The sequence below is a fragment of the Coturnix japonica genome, chromosome 15 (genome assembly GCF_001577835.2).
Source record: "Coturnix japonica isolate 7356 chromosome 15, Coturnix japonica 2.1, whole genome shotgun sequence".
NCBI lineage: Eukaryota > Metazoa > Chordata > Aves > Galliformes > Phasianidae > Coturnix > Coturnix japonica.
The window spans coordinates 5,541,413-5,567,054 of record NC_029530.1 but is presented as its reverse complement, the minus strand read 5'-3'; the positions used below and the strand labels follow the sequence as shown (position 1 = coordinate 5,567,054).

Genomic DNA, 25,642 nt, shown 5'->3' with positions numbered 1-25,642 from the left:
TCAGCCAACGTTTCAAGGTTTTACACAGATAAATTTGTCCTTGATCAAGGCCTGAATGAATATCAAGCACTGAGATCCACCTGCAGACAACAGCAATGTCAGGACGTGCTTCCAGCTCTATAACCTTACAACTGTTGAACAAAGACTGACAAAAACCATAACACACCAGTGGCCAGCACACCTGGGCAACACACACTACCAGTAAACAGAGAGCACAGCATACACAGCAACCTGCAAACAGGACAGCATCCAGTTGAGATGTGAACCTTAAGTACTCTGTAACCATCTCCACTGACACTTACCTGCAATGGGCAAGTGAAAATGCACCGCAGCAGCCTGGAAGGAAGCAGGAGGTGCTATGCTTCACCACCACATCACTATCACTTTTGGTTTTTGTCAAAGTCCCTCTTTGAAAGGCATTATAAAACCATTGCAATATTCAGAGATGGATGCGAACAGTTAGACGTGTTCATAAAAAGGTCTCACTCTGTAAGATAATCGCCTTAAAACCAAGCTGCTCTACATAGCTACTGGCCTCATTCGAATTCTGTTTGTATTTGATGCGGCAGAGACCTTGACCACAGAGCTTTGCCTCTTTCTTGGCATTTCAGTAGATTATCTCATCGCTTCACCATCGCCTTAAGATTAAGCTTGTTTCACTACAGATTCAGCCGATACTGGCTCTGTGTTGAACCAGCATCGCCCACGTCGTCCCTGTTACAACACAGCATTTATTTCCTAAAAAGTTGCAGGATTGGCTTATCTGCATTTCCACCACTCAGCCCCTGTAAGCAGGATCAAGGGGAGCACTAATGCCCGGTGGAAATTTCACTGAATCAAAACCCTTCACATCTGAGCAGAGCTGACTGACTGCTCAGCCTGTCTGGTTTCTGGGAATCAGGAACAGCAGTGACATGCCTAGTGGGAACGTTTCCAATAGCTTTAAGGAAGAAAAAGGAGTATTACTGGACCTAAAATTAGACATAAAACACAACACTTAGGGGTACATGTACATTCCTCTGCTCCTGCCCAGAGAACAGGTAGAACATTACATTTTTGGAAGCATCTAGCTCCAAGCGTTACAGGATCAGAAACATTGACAGCTTGTGAAGTATGGGAGCAGCAGCTGGTAGCAAGGAGCCTGAGGCACAGCACAGCTCCTTTGCAAAGTACCAGTCCCTCTTTTAAGTCACTGCGTGGTGCTGGCATACAAGGATCTCAGCAAACAGCAGAGCCCTAAAGACAAATGTGCTCGAGATGAAAGACTGGGATGGAAGGAACATCAGGAGAGCAATGGTCTCCCTCCCCATCAGCCCTGGCAGAATAGCTTGTAGCCAAGAGAGAGCAGGATTGTCATTCCTTTCCTGCAAATCAATCTGATTGATTAGCACTAATATCCAAGCCCAACAAAAAAAAAGAGAGGCTAATTCCCACTTCAGCTTTGCAGGTGTTCCACATCAAGTTCAAAAATCAGCCAAGAAATAAGGAGGGGCAGCTTTCTGGAAGGGAAAGCAGGCTGGAACAGGACAGACAAGCCTTGCCTGAGTCCATGCACAGGGCAAGAGCCAGAGGCAGCAGCACATGGACCTCTGGCCAGTGCTAGGAACACAAGGACACATACTCACATACATCATGCTTACTAGAAGCTGTGCTCCGCTGGTTTTCAGGCAGGACAGCTGCTTTCTTCTACAGATCTCATCATCACGACTCACAAACTACCATCTAGGCCTGTACACCATCACTTCAGCCTGGGAGCTGGAGAACAGAGTCACTGACAAGTCATCTTAAGAAAATTATGTTTATTTCTTTCTTCCTCCCCCCACCCCCCCATTTCTAAGTTCCGTTGTTTACAGATAGGCTTTTATTTCTGATAATATAGCTTCGCAGCAATAAAAATCACAACGCAGCAGCAGAGCAGATGAACTAAAACCCATAAATACCAGCACAGAAAACAATGGACAACCACCAATATTTCTACACATGAACTATTATTTTTAATGTCACATTTTGACAATTGTAAATGGTCTACAGAATGTATGTGGGCAAAAAGGCAAGAAGCAAGAATTTGGAAACACTAAATGTATGATAAACAGCGCATTATCAACATTGACATGATTCACATCAAATCGATGACATCCTAAACGTATTCCTTTTAAAGGATAGAGATTTTTTTTCAATAAAATATTACAATTTCATTTAATACTCTGGTACAATACTTCATACACTGCAGGAAAAAAAAATGCAAGGCCTACTCCACCTAATAAGATCCTTTTTCATTAGTCTTTAGTACTGTAATAAAAAAAAAATCACAATAATGTCATAAATAAACAGGCTTGAAATTATTAATTACATGTTTCGCTATTTAAAAAGGGAGAAATTGAAACTTTATTTGAAATTGTGACAAACCGAAACCTGACAACACATCTTAGTACCAGCTGTGATTTCTTCCATGGTTACAATTAAAAAGGAAATGGGTTTTAGGATTTCATTAGCTGTATCCTGGTTAACTGCGTTTCAGACACATATCTTAAGAGGAAAAAAAGTCCAAGTTTGGTCAGGATTAAGAGCAGAACCAGTCAGTCCTAACAAGGGTTAGCTGAAATTAAAGTGTATGCTATGAAACATTCAGTAAAATGAAGTCTGCAGCAAATTCATGCTGGCATGAATCATTGTGCCTTAGGATCGGGTTAAAGTTTCCCTTGTGGTATGAAGTCTTCCCTAAAAGAACACTTCAGAACTGCATCCCTTTTCCATTCCACTGATACAGCCACAGCTTGTAGATCAACACACAAGATTTCTCTAAAAAGCTCACTAGAAATACATGAAACCCACATATTCACTTATCTCCCTCTAAACCAAAGGACATTTCCTTGCTTCATCTGCAATAAAAACCCACCCATCGTTCAAAACAATTCATTTTAATGCTCCAAGAACGATCCCTCCTCTTGCATGAAGGGCAGGCAGGTTTTCTCTTGCAAGGTTTCCCCTTTGGCATCCAGCATGGTCCAACACTCCAGTTAGAAGCACAGTATTTATCCACAACCTCTCAGATTCTGTTTCTCCTCATCAACATTCTTCCACAGTATATTCCCCAGGATTAATACACATTCTGGAGTAAGAATTCCTTGGCTCCAAGGAGAAGAGGGAAAAAAAAAGGAAATCCTACAGTGGTAGCTTCTAAACAGCTAAAAATGAGGTTATAAGAGGCAACCTTATGTTGGCCACATAACTGATTGCTGCTTGTAGAGGTCAATCTTTTAAGACATCACATTAACAGAGTTCAAAACAGAGTTCAGAGTCATTCAGGATCTTTCTCTGGTTTCTTTCGACTTTCACCATGACTTCGGTTTGGTACAGAACATGCATTCCACCTTGCACTAAAATATGAAGTGTAGAATTTATTTAACTCCACACCGAGTTTTAAACAAATATTGAGATTGCCGTCAATTGCTCTATGCAAATACCAACACCTCGAGCTGATCTCTGTTCAGCAGGATGAAGCTGTATGCAATGCAGGGAGACAGGGAAGGAGGCAGGCAATGCAGAACACATCTCACTACCAAAGGAATAGATTTCTCTCTCATCGTGACAATTTCGGATGGAGAAGGGGAGTAAATATTATGATTAGGCTATAAGGCTATGACATTAAAATGCATTACAGTATGCTGGTGACAGGAGTTCCAAAGAAAGAGAAAAGAAAACCCAAAGCCTCAGAAGACAAAAAGGACAATAGGCAAAGTAACAAAACTCTGCTTAACATTAAAGAAGCACCTTCATTCAGTTCAAACAAAGCGTTCAAATATTTGATTTTGCTAAGCACTCTCAGGAAAAAGGTAATGTAATCTCCCACTTAACCTTTCATAAAGCTGCATTAATTACATTCCAAGCTTTAGCATAATTTCACTAGTAAGGCCAATAATGCAATTTCATTGGCCCTGCACCATGCCTACAGCAAGTTGATGCAGTGCTCACCATCTGTACACAGTGTACAGAAATGGCAATAAATCCTTAACCATGAAGTCACAAATTCCCCAGGAGCACAGGGGAAGATGTTGGTGAGACACCACCGGTACCTACTGTTAGGGACTGGTTTTGTCACTAGTGCACACAGCTTTAAGGGAGCTTCTGGTCCAGGAAACAGGACAGAGCAAACCAAGTGAAGGAACCCAGTTACCTGGCAGCTCAACATCAGCTCGTCATTCTATAGTCTCTCTCTAGAAGAGGGCTCCGTTTCATTGACATCAATCAGAAGTGGTTTCAGACAAACGTGATTTTTAATCTAATAGGAACAGCAATTTCAATGCAGCTCTGAAAGGCACTTCAGGTGGAATGGTAATAAACTCCTGTCTGATGAAACAAACCAGAACGAGCCTGCTGGCCTTGCTGTCCATTCTGCCCTTTTCAACCAAGGCAACTTCAGTGGATAACCAGCTTCCATGCACTGCTTTCCCCCACAAAACTTTAATTTAGTCACTTACACTGTTGTAAGGCCTTACTAAAACAAAACAAGAAGGCCCAGCAGCTTCCATCTCCCCAGGAAAAGGGAGAAGAGGCTTACCTTGTAGCGAGGTAAGAGCCTGCATAGTGGGTTACTTGTTTCACTCTGTTTTCAGTATGCTGTTAAGGAGTCAGCATGCAAATTTTAAAGTTACTCAAACTCAGCATATCCAATCTCTTGCTTAATAGATGAGCACAGACAAATGAACAGAGATAGTATCCTCACAAACCACTAGGCCACCATGCCTTTGGAGAGATACAGTAAATTTCTATTTAGGGTAGAGAACATGTAAAAGAAATTTCCTTTGATAAAGGCTATCTTACATAATTACTCAAAAATAGCTCAGTCAGCCACTCAGTTAAGTAGTAATCAAAGCTATCAGTTACCACAAAAAGCACCTTCATAAACTGCTCACCCTTATGAAACTCAGTCTGAGATTGAAATGTATTAGGACTAATTTTACCACGTAGCTGATTCTACTCACACCGGTGATCCACAGTTTTCAATCAAGTATTGTTCCCATCATTATTTTACATTAGCCTAACAGATTTATCCATATCATCGTTCTCCCACCACCCATGACAAAGAAAAACCCACAATGGCTCAAATGAAAAAAAAATATATCCACAAAACACCAAAACCGACTAATAGCCATATTATGAAACAAAAATACTATTTAAAATAAAAACACATGGATGACAGTCCAACAGCTTGCTGGATTCAAAACTGACTCTACAAAGTAGTTGTCTACATTGTAGATAGGATTTCCTTTTATTTGGAAAATGAGCAATTGTAAATCAGGCATTGGAGAGAAGAGATATAAACTATCTTTAGATGGTCTTAAGTTTTGCCTACTGTTGAAGGATTAAAACCGTAAATTAAAAAGGTACCAAGCCTTCAGAGTTCACCATTCATGTGAAGCTTCTTCCATCTCTTTCTTGACCTTTTTAAAAACCATATTCATTTCTGGAAGAAAGATTAAGAGCTATTTAGTACAAAATAAGACAACACAAAAATAAACTGACAGTTTGTTCTTGTTCTGGCATTACACAGAAGTGTTCACATTTGACTCAAGAAAGCCATAAACACAACTGAAAATCTCAAATCTTGATTATAAGCTGCATGGTACTTCAGCATTAGAAGATGAGAACATGTATTTGAGATTGTGGACAAAGTAGAGTAAGTGTATGTAGAAGATAAGATCGTAGACTGAATGGATGAAGCATACATACAGTTACTAAGAGGAAAGGGGGAAACGGGATGTCTGAGGCTATTAAAAGCACAGGGGCAAAAGATGATGAAAGGCTTTAGGTTAGAATCCAGGAGAAGTAAATGACTAAAGAAAGGACACCTAAAATTTGAAGCTATTCTACTGCGGTATTCACAGCCCATTAACCACAGTTAAACTTATTAGCCAATAACCAATAACTCAATTGACTGCATATATCAAACCATAATAGCTACTTTAAAATATAAGGAGAATCACAGTTTTCTCTTTCAGTAAAAACAAGGATTTAATTTTACTAATATGAACACAGTAGGACCCTAACTTTGAAGACTTCTGTCTGACATTAGTTTAAAATCTTCAGTAAAATGCTATCATATTAGATCAGTTTCACTGTTTTCTTCCAGTATCTGCTCACAAGATACAGGCACAGCAGTAATCTTGCTCAGTACATCTTTACTGAGGCTGAGCATTAGATTAAATGTTCTTTTAATCTTTTTAGATGAACAGAAATCCTTAGCACAGACCAGGAGCGAAGATCACTTAAAGACATGGAGTTCAGGCTGCAGCTCCCACTCACCATATAGAACACCCATCTCCTGAATAATAAAGACCTCCAACCTATGCCACTGCTGAGTCAGGGGAATAGAACAAACCAAGCTAATATTTTACACAGCTTTGAGAGAATAAATAGATATAACTTGATCAAAATTAGCTTCCGAAATTTAAATTCCTTAAGGGTGGATGGATTACATGCATTTCAGGCATTAGAAAGTGTTGTTATAGTCTGGTTTGGTGTCTGTTTTATTCCAGGCTGGATATGCATAGTCACTTTTGAACACACATACCTGCCTTTGCACTGAAGTCTCTGTACATCATCTCATCTGAAACTTTTCTGCTGTTGCATCAGCCCCACATTTTCATATACTCTAGCACTATCTTCTCTCATTCTGAAATAAAACAAGTATTCAGAGTCTGAGAAAACCAGGTTTGTACACTTAATAGTATAAAACAACTTAGTTTAAGAGCAAAGTATATGGCAAAAGTCCAAGAACAAGTTTGTATGGTAACTCATTCAAGATCACCGAAGATGAGCACCATTCAAAACTTGCACACTAGCAACAGAAACTAACTTACTCTGGACACGTTGGGGTTGGGGTACAGGGTGGAAGAGGGCTCTGATCCCCACTTGTCTGGTCCGACAAAGAATATTTAATGTTTGTGTATTCATGACCTTTCCTCTTACTTTTCTGTGAAGCAAAACACAGTGGAAAGCCAGGTTTGAGCAACTAATAGGAAAAAAAAAAATCATTGAAGGAATATGGAAATTACACACATACAAACCAGATTTAGTGTTTAGAAGGGTTTAAGCTATGAACACTGAAGAACCCCATTCCATAGATAACACACAATATGGATAGGTCCTAAAGCTTGGCTTTATTTGTTCTAAGACCTGAAAAGCCTCTTGTTTCAGTACTCCCCTTCCCACCACCACCTCCAGCAGAACATACCAACCTTAAGAACCAGGACTCATACACAACCTTCACCTCAATAGGCAGAAGAAACCACACTTCATTCTTTAATAGACAGCAGCAGCCAGTGCGCCTCCCACTGACCTTATTCCCATCACGGAGATGTGGCCAAACAAGTAACAATCCTGTTTGCAAGATCTCTAATAAAACATCTTAGGCCATTAGATTTGATATAAAAAGAACTCAAGCTGTCATTTGTATTCTGCAACATATGTTACAAGCTGCAGCCAATTTTGCTGGCATTCATCTAAAGATACTGAAGGCTCCAGCAAACAAAGCTACACTAGGAAAGACAGAGAGATGACTTTTCTTTGTTTCCAGGACAAACATTCACAACACATACATACGCTGCAACCTACATCTAAATCAAAGCTTCACATTAAAAGATTTTACAGAACACAGTGTTTTTGTTCCATTTTGTTTTTTAAACGCTCCAACAAGTGCTATATAAGAGACCTGAGTCAATCTCACAGCAGAGATTGGTAGAGTCCCTGAGGAGATCTGGCTGCTGAGTTTCCATTAACAAAGCTCTGCACTGCATTTTAAGTCACAGTTTTTCAGAGTGGTCTGAGATTTCAACATTTTCTATCGTTCTGCAGAACTTCTTCCCCTCTCAACCTCCCATCTATTCCTTACAGACCCCTTCGACCACAAGTCCAGATCCATTACTTAGAAAGCTGAAGCTATCAATAGGATTTAAACAAAATGCAAAGGTTCTGACCAGAGCATTTAACAGCCTCATGAGTACAAACCCCTCTCCTGTCAATAATATTCTGAAGCACCAAATCAGAAAAGATTATTTGTGATCTTTTTAAATTGCATAATGAATAGCAGCTTGAGGTGCAGATATTCTGTACTGTGAAAGCAATTAAAAGCAATCAATCAGTTCTTCTATTACTTAAATAGAAAAACCAAGATTAAGTATCTTTCTGGCTTCTCTTCTTTCAGCTCGATTCACTGTAATGATCCTAATTCATAATAATAGAAATGCAACAGAAACAACTTGTCTCTTAGATGTGAAAGACTACACACATCTCTGCAGGAAAAACATAGCAAAACAAATCCAGATTCCCTTTTCCCACACTCATAGGATGACAGGCAATATCCAACACAACATTTAAGTCTAGGAACTCCTGAGGCTCTCAGCACTGCAATGCAGAAGGGAATGCTAGCAGAGAATCCAGGGAATTTTTTCTCTGAATACAAAGAACTCATGTCTATGTGAATGGATGCAGCTATGTGTCCATACCCATTGCTTCAGCACAGCTGTAAGTGCTACATTATATCATATCTTTATTTTTTCCTCCAGGATGTTACTTCCTATACTCAAAGTGTTGCTTTTATCTGAAAAGTATTATTGTGCTTTATTCCTGCATCTGCCACCAGCCTTTAGGTTCAAGAATTCATGATGTAAAGCAATGCTCTATTGCAACTTCAAGAAACTTTTATTCTCACGCCTCTTGAGCTAGTAACACAGTAAAGGATGAAACAACTGATCACTGTAAGAGAAATGCACTGTTCCTCTCAATACCAAAGTATAATTCAAAACCACATTACAGCAATCAAGAAGTTACAGATCTACTTTATAAATGGTGGCAGCAGAAAGAGACTATATTCAAAAGCTGAGGATACAAGGCTTGTGCAATCACACACAGATGTGAGGAAGCTCTAAAGTGAAGTGAAACAAGCAAGCCAGAAAAAAAGTACACCTGAGGGATTTCATGTTCTTCTCTTTGAGTCTAATCAGCATCAAAGCACACAACAGGCATCCTGGGGAAAAGAATAAAGACTCCATCCTCTGTTGAACGGTGCATCTACATGATGCTGGCAAATATAAAACAAGTTCTGTCACACTCCAAAGAAGCCAGAAGCCACACGAGAGTGCCAAGACTGAGCTGGCACACCCTACCTCTAAAATAGGGCTTAAATCTCACAACTGGCACTGAACTAACAATGAACATACGGCTTTCCACATCTGCCTGATGATCTGCGTGAGTTTATCTCCTGAGCAACAAGGCAGCAGAAGATACTGAAATTCTGAAAAAGATAAGTCCCAGATGACCAGAAAAATAGAGAATGAAAGCAATAGTGGACAGAAAGTTAGTTCTTTATCACAAAACCATGCATCTTCTGTACAAGATGGTAGAATTAGATGGTACCTGAACAGAAAGAAGTGTGGAGGGGTGTCTTGCAACTGTCCTCACATCCCAAGCTTTTTCATCACATGCTTTACAATCCTTCAGATCAATATACTTCATTCCACATAACCTAACACTCAAATTTCATTGCCATATTGGCAGTCAAGTCTCCAAGTCACAAGCAGCAAATGAGCAACTCTGCTCCCTGCTCCAGTGATAACATATTCCTACATAATTTACACTTCAGATGAATATACCTGTTCCTCTTCAATCCTGCGCTGTAGCGTTTCAATGTAGTGCTGCACTGCCATGTAAATAAATCTGTACTGTGCTTCTGTTTGAACCATTCCTGACCGCTGTGATCTCACCATCTGAATGGTCTTGGGAACATCAATATCACAGTCCACACCTGTGAAGTAAAAATAACCATGAGGTTAGAAGCAAAGTAAACTTTGCTTTTGGAGAGATTGGTCTCCTCTATATACAATGAACAGACTGACAGCCACATACTCATGAAAGATTTAAACAAATAATTAAATACAAATATTAAGAAAAATAACACAGATTCCTGGCTAATCCTCAGCTGAAAGTTTTCATCATCCTGACCTAGAGCAGGATTTCAGCACTTTGATTCCAACTAAGAAGAATGACAGAGTCCCTTTTATGCTAAACAAGTACTCACTCTAAAACAATACTAGAATCCTCTGTCAACATTTCTATTGTTTCTACTGTAATGCTTCTGTGACCTATGTCAATGTCCCAGCAGAAAACAAAAGGCTGAGGACACCTACCTTTTTCTCTGATTATGTCAATAAGAATATCAATCACAATGAAAGTTCCTGTTCGTCCAATCCCAGCACTGTGGAAAAGAACAATGATAATTTTGCTGTGAGAAGGCACTAGAACACTAACCTAAGTTAAGAGTACAACACTAAGCAGCATTAGATTTCCAGTTTCCAGGTAAAGCCAAACCAAACTACACAGACAAAAGAAAACAGAGGCCTATATTTTCAGAGAGACAGAAGTAGGCAGAAGTCACAACAGCATTTTCTGTATCTTAGTGTTTATTAACAACCTTGGATCAGACAGAACTAAAAGATCAAATGTTTCCTTGCCTTATTGAAAACAAAAATTCAGACATTAAAAATGAGGAGTGATATCTTACAGGAGGTGGGATGGTAGACTAGTATTCCCATGATCCCAAGCAATACATCAATAGATGTAAAAAAAAGAAGCCAACAGACCTCCAGAGAAGCAGAAGCATTCTGCATCACTGTACCTGCAGTGGACCACAACTGGTCCTGCATCAGAAATGCTTTCTTGCTTATGGTGCACCTCCTCGAGAAAGTCCAGTACACCACCAGGATCACTTGGGACTCCATGATCAGGCCAAGTTCTGAAATGATATTGCCAGACTGTTCTCTCTGTGTTCCCCTAGAAGGAAGACATCAACATGTGAAAAAAAATCCTTCTGATCAAAATTCAACTAAGAGCATTACTTCAGCAAAGTTGAGTCAGATCAGAAGGCAGTGTACCCAACCCTTCTACTCAATATCTGTGGCACTACAGCTCAGTTAAAGAAGGAAAGAGTTTTTCTTGGCCTGACAAGTCAATCACACTACCTGCTCCCACTGTTCCCTCTTTGTCTCATTTAGCGATTTCCAATATTTCTGTCTCACCTTTAGAAGGTAAGGAAAAGCTCTGTTTCTTAACAACAAAGTGCTGTTCCCACACAAATTCACTGCTTCCTTCCTCATTTTACATGTCTTCACTTAAGAGCTCTTTCTAGATTCTGGACTCCCATACAACAGTTCCTTCTAGTACAACCACCTCCACGAAAGGGCAGATAAATGCTTAGCTAGACTAAAGTATGATTACTTAAAAGCACTTTCATGCTTCTTTCCAGACTTCCTCAAAGCTCTGCAGTCATGCATCTTCTGCCAAAACAAAAAAGTGCTCAGGTATAAGAATCTTCAATTAGCCCAAGGACAAAGGGAAAGATGCATGGAGCTAAAGCTGGAACTTCAAAGAAAGAGTCAAGGCTCAATTTATTCATCTTTTAGTGCTTTTATTGATTCTGCAGAAAGAAGAATCTGCATTTTTTTTTACTTGCAACCTAGATTAAAAGGACAGAGCTACTAACATACTTACTTGCCCAACTTTAGAAAGCTTAAGTTCTCTTAGCGTGTAGTCATGTGCTGCGCTCTCCTTAACGTTCCTCACACGCATAACACCATACTCCTTTAAGGAATATTCATCAGGCCAGTACTTGACACACTTACTCTGCAAGATTCAAAGCAAACAAACAAGACTTTAAAGAGTAATCCACAAGAAGGCTGCTTTGTGAACCGCTGAGCACTTTCCTGAAGTTTTCATTTCTGAGAACATCTAAGACAACACCAGCACCAACTGGACAACATCAAATGACACATTAAAGTATGTGTGAAGGGAAAGTTTCTTTTCTATATCTCAAATAAGGAATTATTTCAGGAAAAGTGGTACATGCAATCTCTCCTTTCAGCAGCTTTCATGATTTTAGTACCAGTTTTGCCTCATAGTTGCAAAGCCCTGGGATTGAAATGCAGTTACCTATACCTCCACCCAACTATTTGTTTCAAAATACGAAGAATTTTCAGGGGAATGCTGCAGCTCCATATGCTGCTCTAAAATCAATACCTAACAGGCTGCAAAACAAACGCAAGTCAAAGATATAAATCATTTTTAACAGGAATGCAGCTTGGACATTCGCTTTTTCATTGCTTAGAATCAGGGAAAAAACGGGCTAACATAGCTCTAATTCAATCACCAAAGCAACACAGAACTGCTCCCTTTGACAGACGGCCTGATGCATCTGTAGGCTTCGACATTTAGAGCTTTCAGCATGCTGCTTCTCTCTCAAGGTTATCTTTGGCCAGGGATGTATTCTACACACTGAAGGGTGGCTTAACCTATTACTTCTTTAATTTGGTTCCTGCAACAACAGCTCCTGTTAGCCTCGTGAAGGCTAACACAAAATTAGATGAGAAATATAGTGGGGAAGACAGATGCAGCTTCCAGCAACAGCAAACAGACCAAGCACCAAATACCATAGAAAAATATTTCTTATTAACAGCACCTAGTGCAGATTTACAAGAATATATGGGAACAAGGGAAGCTTCTTCTGCCAATAAAAGATACAGCATAAGATGCTTTGCTGTTGTTACTTTTGCCATTCTTTCCCTATCGCTGATTAAGTAACCAGACATAAAAGCATTGTACACAGCCAGAGCACACAGCAAAAAAAAAAAAAAAAAAAAGTATTCAACTTTTATGAACAGGGAATTTATCCCTTTTCAAATAGGCAGAATATTTGACTGCAGCACCCAGCTTTCCAGTGTCTCATTCCCTGAGTATTCTCACAATGCAATGATTCACATTCAGTAGCTAGAATTTAATCAGACAACCCTTACAAAAGGGAGGTCTTGTGATGCAATAGGAGTGCATCCTCAATTCCCACAGGCATCAATTAAGAACATTCAATACCTTACAGAATTAAGCTGCAAGTATCCAAAGACCATGATGGCACACTGCATTTCAGCATGTGAGTCAATATAACCAAGTCAGTTTAGATCCCACTTGCACACAAATGTTATGACTGCTCCAGAGACCAGTATAATATTGTTTTTACCTTTCCTCTTTCAACTTCTTTTGTTGTCATAACAATAACTCGAGAATTCTCCTGAAACACCATCCTCCAAAAATCATTCACTGTATTCTGCAGGCAACCTTGAGTAGCAATGTAGCTTTTTTTTGGCTTTGTGTTGTTGCACTTGGTTTCAAACTCAGGCTAGAGACAAAAACAATTTAAGAAATGGAGACAAATGCTCATTTTTAGAAGACCAACTTGGATTTAAAAGAGTAAGTAGGCATAGGTTGTGCCTGCAAGACTCATTTAGGTGGGGCATACTTACCATAATAATATTAGCATTGATATAGTCTGAAACAGGTTCATTTGGATCACCATCATGCAGAACAACTCTGGTATGATCAACTGGAAGAATATATTTATACATTAAGCAGTTGCATCCTACAATTGTGAGCATACAGCTATTTTTAAACATTCAACCAACAGGTACAATTCTTCCTGTTATCAGAAAGTGCTACATTGTGAAACTCTGCAAATCACTGCTAGAACACCCATCCCTTTTTCTGTTACTTAAAACAAGTTTCCAATCCATAACAACATAGATCACAAAACAAGTGTTTATCTGAATCAACGCAAATGGTCTCAAACACTGCTGGATTTGCACTACTCAGTTCTGTACCACAAATTAATCCTCTTAACTGTAAGCATTTCAGTTTGCCAAATGAAAGCATCATATCCCTAAACTGTTAAGTGAACGCTGCAGATAAACATTACAGAATCAAAATATCTGCAACTATAATGAGTAAATGTTTGAACACAGACTGGAAGCTATATGGACTAATACTGACAACATAAAAGAAGGACTTACCACTAAAGAGAAGAAAAAGCACAATGTTAAATTAACCCAGTCTTTTCCAGCTAAAATAATAAAGCACAAAAGTAATAGGCTTACACAAGAAATCAGTACTTACAGGGTAAAATGTTTTTGTATCTATTTTTGTTTTTGTTTTCTTGTCGCTGACCTTCTTTACGGCTATAGAGGAGTTTGCATTCTTGCTGCTGTAAAGTCTGCACAAAAACAGCACGAATAACTGGTGTCAGTAAAAGCACAAAAAAGACAAAGACCTGTTATAATGTTTCATCACTATAGAGATCCGTCCCTCATTCAAATGAGGACACTTGATTATAATAACAATCAACAGTCAGAGAATCGCTGGTTTACTCCATTCAGGCTACATACAGTATTGCTTTCAAAGTATGAAAAGGCACTGACACAAACAGAACACAGGTGTCAAGATTCTCTACCTGAGCTGTACTGGATTCCTCTAGGCCTTACTAGCTTTATTCCCCTCCTTCAGCTATTGCCAATCCAAAGCAGTGCCGCTGGAAAGCCCCTAAACCACATCCCTGAGATCCTTGCAGGCTGCAGCCAGATAATCTCCAGGCAGCCAAAGGGGAAGAAGGAGCTTACAGAAAACCCACCAAAGCACACCAACATAAGCAGCTGTCTCAGCTTCAAGGAAAGTGAGAAGACCTTCAGCTGTTAGAAGCATAATATTAAGATATTCTTTCCTATTCCCTTCAAACCACAATAGGATAAGAATATTCAAAACGCACATATGGCATTCGAAAGCCAGAAAGCAAATTAGCACTGAGTGCAACAACAGTACTTTGTAATTTGTGCCTTACTTTTCATAGAAAAGGTAATTAACCCTCTGAGTGAATCCTTTTCACAGACACAGCTGCTACAAAACTGGCTGACAAATAGGAATGGGTCAATACACCCAGGAGCAAAACGTGACTCCCTTTCTCCCATTGACACAAGAACATCTCACTAAGCCTGTACAGCCAAACATATTTTTCTCAGATTCCTCACATTACCATGCTGGTGGATTGGGGAGGTGTTAGGTAACTACCTACATGGTTATCCATAAATCATCCTAGTGCAGAAGCAATAAATCTGCATGGGGATTTTTCCCGTTGGCAAGGCCCTAATTTCTCAGTGTCTGGTTCCCAATTAATAATGACAGGGACAACAGTAATTCCATACCTCATAGCAGCACTGCTTAGTAGTAAATCCACGTACTTGCAATGAAGCAAAGGGGACAACGACCTCAGTGATTTTGCTCCAAGTTTTAATCTCAAAAGCAGTTTTGGTCTGACTAAAAGAAACACTCTGCCTTTGAAAGCTGCTCTCTTCACTAAGATCACCTTAATATTCCTCCACAGATTACTTTTACTTCAAAGTTCAGGCATGTCAGGCACATTTGCTCACTTCTATTTCAGTCTGTGTTATCATTCCCACCTCACTTAGTGACCTTGGACAGTTAAGCTCATCCTAAAGACAGGGAATCCAAAGAACAAAAGCAAAACAGAGCTGTGAGGTTTCACATACATAAAGCACAGAATGTGTATACCCATAAAGCATGTCTTGTCTGCATTAAGCCCAACTCTTGCCATAATGCAAAAATCTTTTAACTGCCATTATTACAGAGTGCCTTTATATAATATTAACACTTTTGAGTCTCTGCAAAGTGAAACGCCAAGCAAAGAACCAAAAGCTGAACTTTGCTAGCAGGTTAAAACATGGAAATAATTGTGTTGAAACAAGCTTCAAACACCTTTACTTCACACATTTAATGGTTACTGCTTTGAGCATCCCTGAGGAAAGATCCACGAGCAGCAAAGACTTCTAGCAAGCTGGCTACAAGAGGTACACAATGCAACAATAAATCTGGTACAGGAGTCCTCACTTTCTCTGTGCCATTCAAACACAAAGCTCCCCAGTCACTTTCCAGAAGTGTTACAAAGACTGTCAACATTTCTGTCTGACACTTAACAGGACAAGAGGCACATTCTTCAATCTGCCTAAAGACAAGTAATTTACAGCTACCATCTGGACTGCCAAAGCACAACAGGGCATGAAGAGCTCCACAGACAGCCTGGAGATTGCCCCCTGCCTCCTCCCACCATGACTGGCAACCATGGCTTACCTGAGATGAATGAGAAAACATGGCATTAAAACTGCAGTGTTCAGGCTAAGAACAGCTCTGCAGTTCTTGCTCAAGGCCAGATAATAACATGAGAAAGAGGAGGAAATTCAATACACTGTTTATAATTACCACCCCTACCAGCTGCAATCTCACTATCCTACATTCCATCAAATTCATACAGAAATTTGTTATGTCTTTGTAAAACTCAATGGTTTTATTTTTCAACTCCCACTAGAAGTCTCAGTGCAGACTGCAGAGCTAATAAGCATGTCTGACCATAAATGAGTTTCTTCAAGAATGGCACTTTGCAAATCCATCACTTATCAAGATTCTCAAAATAGCACAGCCAAAATCAGACCCCTTATCAAAGATCTTGGATCATAAGACTTCCCAGTTTCCTGTTGCCATCTGCTGGTAGAGTTCTACAATTCACTATGAAGTGAGTGATACAAGTCTCTCCATTATAACGAAGTCACAACCAAAGCCATAGCCATTTTGGCTATGATCATCATATGTGCATGCAGTTTTTAAGTCAATCCAATTGTAAGAAAACTGTGAGGATGCAGCAGTCATAGAGACAAAAATAAAGGAAAGAATTTAATTAAAGGAAAGTAATTACCCCTCAGTTAGGAAAAAGTGCAAATGTTTGAATCATTTTATTAACAAACACAGGAATGGAACTGGTAGGTTTTAACACATTATGTGCGTGACACGGGAGAAGGAAGCAAAAGCTGGGATCTCAAGTAATGGAAGTAGAGCCAAGCTGTTGTGAGGAAGGTAGTAACAAACCTCTTTGAGTACCATAGAGATTCAATACCATACCATAACACGGGAAATACAATGAAGTACCTCAAATTCTTCCCAGAAGCCCTGCTTGACTTTATCTGTAGTCTCTGCTAGCTTGCTTAGCTCTCGTACTCTGCTTTCAATCTCTGCAGCGTTAATACGGGTGGTATTTAGGGGCTAGGAAAGAAAATAAAACGGTGACAACTGAAAAGACAGTTAAAAAAACACAAATTCCTGACACTAATGTAGGCAATTCTAAGATCCAGGACTTCACTGTTTATACATCTAGTGGCAGTGAGGGAAGAGAGGAAGGAAGTACGGAACAAATGCTTTTGGATAAAGTTTCACAGTTGTTCTTAATAACTTGTCTCATTTGTGAGCTAGTCTTGCAATCCCTATAGATCATAATGAACTTACAAGAAGTTCCACGCAATTACAAAGTCTGTTCTTCACCAGCAGCAATAAATTATTCCAATTTAGGCTTGCATGACTTTACCAGTTTTTCATGAAGTTTCCTTCTTCACTGTCATATTTCAAAAGGAAAGTTACGTTGTCACTCAGAACACAAGGACAAGCCCACTCTTCCCCAACAATATGCATTGAAATTAATAAAATCCAGTGGTGTTTTCTCCATTCACTCACCTGCTTAAGTTGCAATACTGTGCCCAAGGTTTCTACCATAGGGTTCTTCTTATAATGCTCCACTAGATCTGTCAGAGAGTCAAACTTCTCCCCTCCACCAACATCATATTTTAGATCCTTAAGAACAGATTGTCAGTCAGCAAAATAAACTTCATCAAATCAAGTCTGCACTGATACAATATTTAGGCTATACAACATAAGAGAAATTCTCTTTCAAACTACACATAGAAAAAAAATCCAGTAAAACTCTTCTGCTGGTAGATGGCAGACAACAAGAAACACATTACGGAGGACAACATCCTCTTTTCTGTCTCTAAACTGTTTCTGCATTTTAGTTTTTGTACAACTGTAGCAATCACAGTTTTACATAATTAAAACAAAAGTTGCAGATTTGAGTATTGAACAGCAAGCTATTGTTACGCACAAAAATATCTGAAGACTATAACTTAAATATATAAAGATGTAAATGATGGACCACTCTATATTTCAAGTGTTCTTTAGATCAAATACTCAGGCTTGTTTACACTATGTTGATCGCTCTCAGATGAGACTTTATGAAATGACAGGAGCAACAGACATGTGGATAGATCTCTGTCTGTCCAATTAGTCCTGTCTTTATATCATCCATACAGGAGACAGCAACACGCTTAAGAAGGTTCATGAACATTAAAAGCTCCATCAGCAAAAGGCTTTAAGACAGACTTCTGATGCAATCAAAAGCAAGTCTATTAAAAGGCACTTGACAGCACAGCATAGGAGGACACAATTCAGTCTGGCAAGCAATCAAGAAACAACACTAATAATTTTGAAGCCATCCAATTAGTCCATTTGATCAACCAGATGATGTATATCACACATTTGGTACCACAGGGAAAAGTGGAAATACATTCATGTTTCTAGTGCAGTGCAGAAAGGCCCTCTTGTAAGAATAAGCCCTCTCCCCTTAGAAGCAATACTGTTAGCTCCTGCTTCATCATACCTGGCAGTGAATCATGACATGTGTCACTTTAGATTTCCCATCATTACTCTCTCCTTTATCATCTCCTGTCCGGACAGAAAGAACAAAGTCCCCAGGGTGGCTTTGACTCTCACGCACGAGAAAGCTTCCATGTTTTCCTTTTTCTGTTAATAGTTTTTCAGCTTCTCTTCCAGAGAGATGCCCATGAAACCACCTTTAAATAAAAATAGACAGCACCCTAATAGTCATTCCAGCCATGGTTGAATCCACTTGGTGTAAAAAGTTATTACAAAGTAAAACACTATATTATACACTGAATGAGTCCTGGTCTACAGAAAGGTTCATAGTTTATTATAAATTCTTGGAAGTGTACGTGTATATAAACACGAGCAATTGCAGAAACACTTCAAAGCAGGCATTTCCACAAGCCCTGAAATTTGCATCTTATGCAAGCTTCAAACAAAGCTTTCACTTGGATCCTGTACAGCAGTACAGATGAATTCCCTGATGTCCAATAAATACAAGTTCTTACAGCAACTTTCTCCTCAGCAGTGGCATTTACTCTTGGTCTGTTACCTTTATGAGGGTACACTTTCCCAGTAACGCTCTAGGAACTTAACACCTTTGAGACCACACTCTCCCATCACATTAGGAACTGAGCAGGATAAATCACATAAAGGCAATAATTCTCCCCACAGCCATTAAATACAGGCCACACTGAGGCACGAGAGAGCTTGTTTAATATTTTCTGTTTTTTTCCCCCCTTTCTCCCCAATTCTGAGAATAAACTGACATCTGCTGGCCACAGAAGTTAATTTCCATCCTGCACAGACTTCCTCAGCATGACAAAGGTTTCAGATGCTCCTTATTAGCCATGCTCATAAAATCATCACAGCATGAGCAATTTAAGGACTTCCATGCCATTTACTTTCTTAAACATACATCCATCACTGGGAAAAATATTACTGCAAGGAATTCCAAGGCATAACAGCTTCAGATAACACTAGGAGAAATTCTATAAATCTTTCTCCCAGTAAAAATCAAAGGGAACTCTGCCCTCTTTTCCAGTATTCTATCATGCCAGGAGGAAAGCTTCAAGACCTATTTTGTTCAGCACAGATTATTTTACCTCTCTAACCAAACTTATTTAGACAGCTTTGCAAATAATCTCACTGAATTCAGAGGGATTAACTTTAGTAGTGACTGCCCTCCTACTAGTGACTACCCTCCCACCAAATAGAAGCAGAGCTTGAAGGGATAGTAGGCACTTATTAAGAAGCACATGGATAGTGAGGTTTTCACCACTATTTCTGACCTTTCTGAAGTAGGATCAGCACAATTCAGTGGATATTTCAACTCTATCACATCTCCATTCTTTTCTTTGAGCTGCCCATGATGTTCCATATAATACTGGACTAACTCAGCCAATGTAGCAAACTTCTCTCCTCCATATAGGTCATAGTAGTCTCCTGTGTTCTGGATCTTGATGTGAGTGACAGCTCCAGTTCGCCTGATGTTTGAAACAAAGAAAGAAGCCACATAAGTCAGCTGATTACAAATAAACCCCTTTTATACCCAGAGTTTTGTTCTCAGAGTTGGAGAAATCCAGGCTTACTTTTGCATCACTTTCCAAATGAAATATGGCAGAACAACTGATCTAGTGCATATTTCTGAAATATATTTCAGCTACATCTTGGTGGCTTGCAAGAATGGGAAGGGGCTGCCCAACAGTTAGGAAGAATAAGAAAGATATAACAATAATTCTGTGGTAAAGGGATTCTTTAAGCCAGCATAAGCTCCAAGGTCCTGTGGTCTCCAACACAAATTCCTCAGAACTCCCCCCAGAGTTGCACTCATAAGCACAATGGGTGGAAGGGTAAGGAAAGAACTCTGCTTTCACAAGACACCCATCAGAGCTTGCTTGCTGCTATTGCTGGTTTTCACACTAATTTCTAGGATCTTTCTTTTAATTAAATGTAAACCATGTCCTGGAGTTTCTGGTGTTAACAAAGTACAGCTCCCTGAAAGAGGCCCCATCTGTTAAACAGGGCCCATTATCTCAAAGGTATCCCAGTTGTACCATTCTTATCTCACCAAACCCACTTTTCCTTTTCCCTTTATCTACTTCCTCTTGCTCTCCTTCCCTTGTCCCTACCGCTACATGTGCGCCAACAGTGGGATAAGTGTTTTGGAATTGGTTTGGAACAGCACCACAGTTGACCTTAAGGATTGACTGACTTCTCCTAAAAGAAAAGAAGTCAGGATAGCATTTCCTCACAGGTGTTTGATCAGCAAACCAGACAATCTCTGCTACTGTCAAATGGTTAGCAAATAGATCTTTAAAGGGCATACAGTAATACAATTACTAATTTACTTCTGCTTCCCCATAACCTTTCTATCTCTGTAATATCTCCAAACTGCAGATTCCCCAAGCTGGAAAGAGAAACTTGGGAACCTCTTCAGTGGAAATAGAGAGGAGAAGGGAAGATAAGCAACCTGTGCATTATTTCATCTCTTACAAAGAGTTTATTTACAACTCCTTCCCTTCTTTAGGAAGGGAAAACAGCACCAAATGAACACCTTGGGAAGAAAGACATTTAAACATACCTAACAGAGAGGGTGAAGTCTCCTGGGTTACTTTTGCTGGGCCGTGCCAGAAAACTGCCATCAACTCCTCTTGTTAACAGTAGATTTTCTGCCTCCACTCCAGTAATATTTGGATGAAACCATCTACATGAGGTTAAAAATAAAGAGAGCAAACAAGTAAATAGAAGAGTCTCATTTCCAAAGTTAACCTACATAACAAAACTAAACAGAACTACAGAGCTGCTTCAAAAACAGTACTGAATTTTGCTCTAAAATAAGAATTTCTAAGTCAAATTCATAAATTACTCTTTATATTGAATTGTTGTTTCTGTATTGGTAAGAGATTCTTTGCAAGTCAAAGAGTTACACACATACACATTCATACTGTGTAGACTACAGTGCTATCAAAGAAAGGTACACAACAGAAACACAGATGGGATCACGCATTTCCCAAGACAAGACACAAAGAGACACTGAAAGACAAACAGGAGAAATACTTAATCCATCCAAAGTGATATCAGACAACATATTAAAGGTTGAAATTTCAACTGAACCTCATCCTTCAGCACACAGATTGACCACCAGCCAAGAAGGGTCTCTGCTTGAGGACAACCTGCTCAGCTACCCAGGCTCCTTCCAATGCCAAGGGCATGGGGTGCTGGCTGCTGCCAGACACTGGACTGCCACTCTGCCTTCTGAACACCACTGGTATTTTTTCACCTAAACCTACCACGCTTAAATACAAACATCAAGGGACCCCATATTGATATTCACCACCCACAAGCGTCCTAACGAGTGACTAATATAGTGCCCTGCCAAAGGAGAGCTGTATATGGTCTACATCTAAGAAGCTCAGTGTCCCCACCTATGGCATTTATTCTTAGCCATTCAGTTAACGCATCTGCGATTCCTCTTATCTGTAATTGAGGAATTTTATTGCTCTCCTACGGAACCGTAAGAGCGTAATAAACTGTAAGCTACACCTCTGTTGCAGATGAGAGAACTCCTTAATGAGAATGATAGAATAGCTTAGGTTAGAGGAAACTTTCAAGATCATTTATTTCCAACCCCCTGCCAAGGAAGGTGTGATTTCAGGCAACAAATAAAAGTAACTAAAAAACTACAACCACCACCACATAGGCCAGGGATAGAGATGCAAACACAGCAACTCAGTGCTGCTTCAGTGGTTCGGTTGGACTTCCATTTGGTGATTCAGTGATCTCCTTCATTCTGCAGCTCTGCTGTGAATCAGGCACTAGGCAGGGAGCAGCGTAAAGGCACATCCACAGCTGCAGGAAGAATATGGGCTGCTCCTCTGCACAGAGGGTTCTCATCTGCTCCAAAGCAAAGCATTAGGGCAAGAAGCCTGCAACCAATCTCACTGCAGTTGTAAAAAATGCTATGCTTAAAAATAATCACATAGAACTTCTAATATTCTAAATTTCATGGTAAATTGCTTTAACAGCAAATAGAGCACGTATCTAATTTTAGGGATATGACTTCATTGCTACGTGGTTCAGCAGCTCCTTCTATCCTGAAAAGCAGACAACATTCGGACCAAACCCTTTACTAAGCCTGTTCCATTCATACACAGCATCTCAAGCAAATATTCTGTGAGTTTTCAAGATTCCAGAATATCCAAATGGGAATCAGGATCACCTATGTCTAACTTCAGAAGTAAATGATTCCTCTTGTTAATCTTTGCTTTTTAACTAATTAAGGATGTCCTGCTTGCACCAAGAAAAGCCAGTGGATGCTGCCGTACCTCAAAGTAGAGATAAAGAAAATCAAACCTATGCACCGTGGGGCTTGAAAAGAATATATTAAAACATACTTCCAAGCTATTACAGCAAATGGAAAAGAATCAATAAATCCTGCACTTATCTAACAGCTACTTGAAGGTCAAGAACAGTTCTCTCTCAATGCAGTTATCACAAGAAACGTTGCACAAACATCAGGACCTGGGATTAATTGATCACTAAATAACGACTAAAGGAGATAGCAATATATTTACCACACTTCCAGCCTCAACATTATTACTTCCATTAGGAGGAAAGTAACAACAATAGCGTAGCAACGTTCTCAACAGCTAATAAGCCATTTCAATACACATGGGATTGTAAAGATACCTTTGCTTATCTCTAAATTTATGCCTATAAACATAAAAAAGGGAGAAATTATTGGGACTAATCCTGTAGATTTGTTACACTTCATCAATCCATGAAGTTCAATTAATATAATACCTTCAATATCTCACTCTAGACCTCAGTGCACCTGGAAGTAGCTGCATAGGAACTGTTAAAAACATGAAATAAACATAGATACATTCCCACTCAAGATGGCAAGAAGTTACAAAGTATAGCAAAAGAAAAGCTACATTGAGACTGAGGGCTTTACTGCACTTTATGTAACTTTTGTTCTAGCAGCAACTCTTCTGCTCTCTCATCCTTGTATTTTTGGCTTTGTGTAGGAAGATGCATTTGTCAGCCACCCCAAATAGAAAAATGGGGGTGTTAGTGATCTCGGTTAAACGGTTCCGGACCAGTGATTGAGATCTCTTCATTTGAAGTGCTGCCATCACATGTGTGCTTTTGAACCTTGTGGCTGCATCCCTTCCAAAACTGGAGGAGAGCGCAAAGGGGGCTGCAAGCACAGATATCAGTAACATAACCCCCATGGAGGACTTTCTCCTATGCTTCCTTTTATAGGGATGGAATGCATTTTAGACTTATTTTCTCCTTTCCTTTTCCAATCTCTATTATGAGCAGGTGCAGAGGCTATCCCATGTGAAGGGCATCACAGGCAAGAAGTACAACCAAAATAAAACCCAGCACACATACATGTAAACCCACTCTGTAATTAAACTGACTGTGCCACCATGCACAGAATACTCCATACTGCAATTCCACTTTGGGGGTTCAGCAGCAGACCATCCCAAGTCACTGATTAGCTTACAAACAGCCATAAAAAGCCAGCAGAAAAGCAGCCAGTAGAATAGTCAGGAGTCATTTACAAAAGCAACGGATATAAATTAAGCAAGAAGCTTTTTGCTGAAAACTGTGACGTGGCACAAAACACAACACTGCTATTCTATCATTACTTTTTAAACAAGCATAGAGTTGCATATAGCGCAGTGAAGAAAAAGTCAGCAGAATCCGTGCTTCACAAGTCCAACAGTGCCAGCAGACTTTTATCAAATTGAAGAGACGGAGGAAAGAAAAAAAATCAATACGTTTTTCCATGCAGTGACTGAGCTTTTCTAATCATCTTTTCAAATGCAGGAGAGATAAAAATCAGCTCTGGGTCTGTGGAGGTGGTGACTGGGAGCTTAATTATTCCTATTTATAGGCCCATCAGCTTCTATTTTTCAGTCTCAAATTAAAATACAAACTTCCATGACAGCAAGAAGGTCAACAAGTGCTTCTAAAAGGCACTACGCACCAGTCCCAGCATGTAGGTAGGAGCAGGCACAAAACCCAACATGCTCTGCAGTACCCACACACACCTGAGATCAAAAAGCTGAGCTCAGCTACAGCCCAACTGAGAATCAACCAACCTCATTACACCAAGGTAAGCAGAGTAAGAGAGAGGACAACCTGGTGTTGAAAAACTCCATGGAATCAGGGAATGGCTTAGGTTGGAGGGAACCTTAATGCCCATCAAATTCCAGCCCCTGCCAGGGGCTGGGTGCACCCCCAGCTCAGGCTGCTCAGGGCCCATCCACAGCCTCAAACACCTTGAGGGATGGTGCAACCACAGCTCCATACAGCACTACTGCAGCTTCACCACACTACAGAGAATTTCACCTGAAATCATTCAGTTAAAACCCATTTCCTTTTGCTCTATTGCTATTAAATAAAGCCACACACACATGCACCCTGCTTATAACACCCCTCAAGCACTAGAAAGCTACAATAAAATCTCCTCAAAACCTTCTCTTTGATCGAGTAAAGGTGTATGTTTGGTGGCCCTGCCAGGCAGGGGGGTTGGAACTACATAATCCTTGAGGTCCCTTCCAACCCGGCTCATTCTGTGATTCTCTTCTCTCGACTGAACAGCCCCCAATCTTCCCTTGTAGCTGAGGTGTTCCAGCCCCCCCTGAACGCACTCCAACAGCCCCACATCACCGCTGTGCTGAGGGTCCCAGGCCTGGTCACAGCACTCCAGGTGAGGCCTTACAAGCTCACAACACGCTCCGTTGCCACTCCTCTATTTAAAGAGATGCGTTAACTTTAAGAACAGCCAGGTTAGACAATAAAAACGGATACAACACTCACCTCACCACAGCAATCTCCCTCAAGAGATTTACCTTAACCCACCCAGGAGAACACAAAGCAGGTAAACACCACACACTGAAGGCAACACCACCCCCCCACACACACCCAACACCGGGCTCACATCCACCTCACCTCCTCGATGTCATTGTGCCCGGCGGGTCGCGGTGCCCCCCCCGCCCCGCAGCCGGCTGCCGGTTCACATGGGGCCTGCAGAGCCCCTCACCCAGCACAGCGCGGTACCCGCGGCCTATGGGCGCCCTGAGAGCAGCGCCAACAACTGCGGCCTCACAGCCCCGGAGCGCACAGAGCGCGGCGCGGCCCGCCTGACGTCACCGCTTACGTCATCACCGTGCGCCACTCCGCCTCATAGACCTACAGGACT

At 40.3% G+C, this 25,642-nt stretch overlaps 1 protein-coding gene across 2 annotated transcripts; it reads right to left on the bottom strand.

Annotated features, from left to right (window-relative positions):
• Positions 1 to 1,969: 1,969 nt before the first annotated feature.
• On the bottom strand, positions 1,970 to 25,600 carry PTPN11 (protein tyrosine phosphatase non-receptor type 11). 2 transcript variants are annotated; one of them, XM_015877781.2, is made up of 16 exons: positions 25,393 to 25,600; positions 21,005 to 21,127; positions 19,713 to 19,907; positions 18,419 to 18,611; positions 17,440 to 17,556; positions 16,861 to 16,974; positions 13,990 to 14,086; positions 13,344 to 13,423; positions 13,061 to 13,219; positions 11,545 to 11,676; positions 10,673 to 10,827; positions 10,185 to 10,252; positions 9,651 to 9,802; positions 6,861 to 6,973; positions 6,572 to 6,673; positions 1,970 to 5,464 (listed from the first exon to the last, which is right to left on the bottom strand). In XM_015877781.2, exons 1-15 carry the CDS (start codon positions 25,404 to 25,406, stop codon positions 6,604 to 6,606), a joined length of 1,782 nt encoding a protein of 593 aa, XP_015733267.1. In that variant the 5' UTR covers positions 25,407 to 25,600; the 3' UTR covers positions 1,970 to 5,464; positions 6,572 to 6,603. The 2 variants fall into 2 exon arrangements, with proteins under 2 accessions (XP_015733267.1, XP_015733268.1); XM_015877782.2 differs by having other exon boundaries at positions 6,576 to 6,673.
• Positions 25,601 to 25,642: the final 42 nt, after the last annotated feature.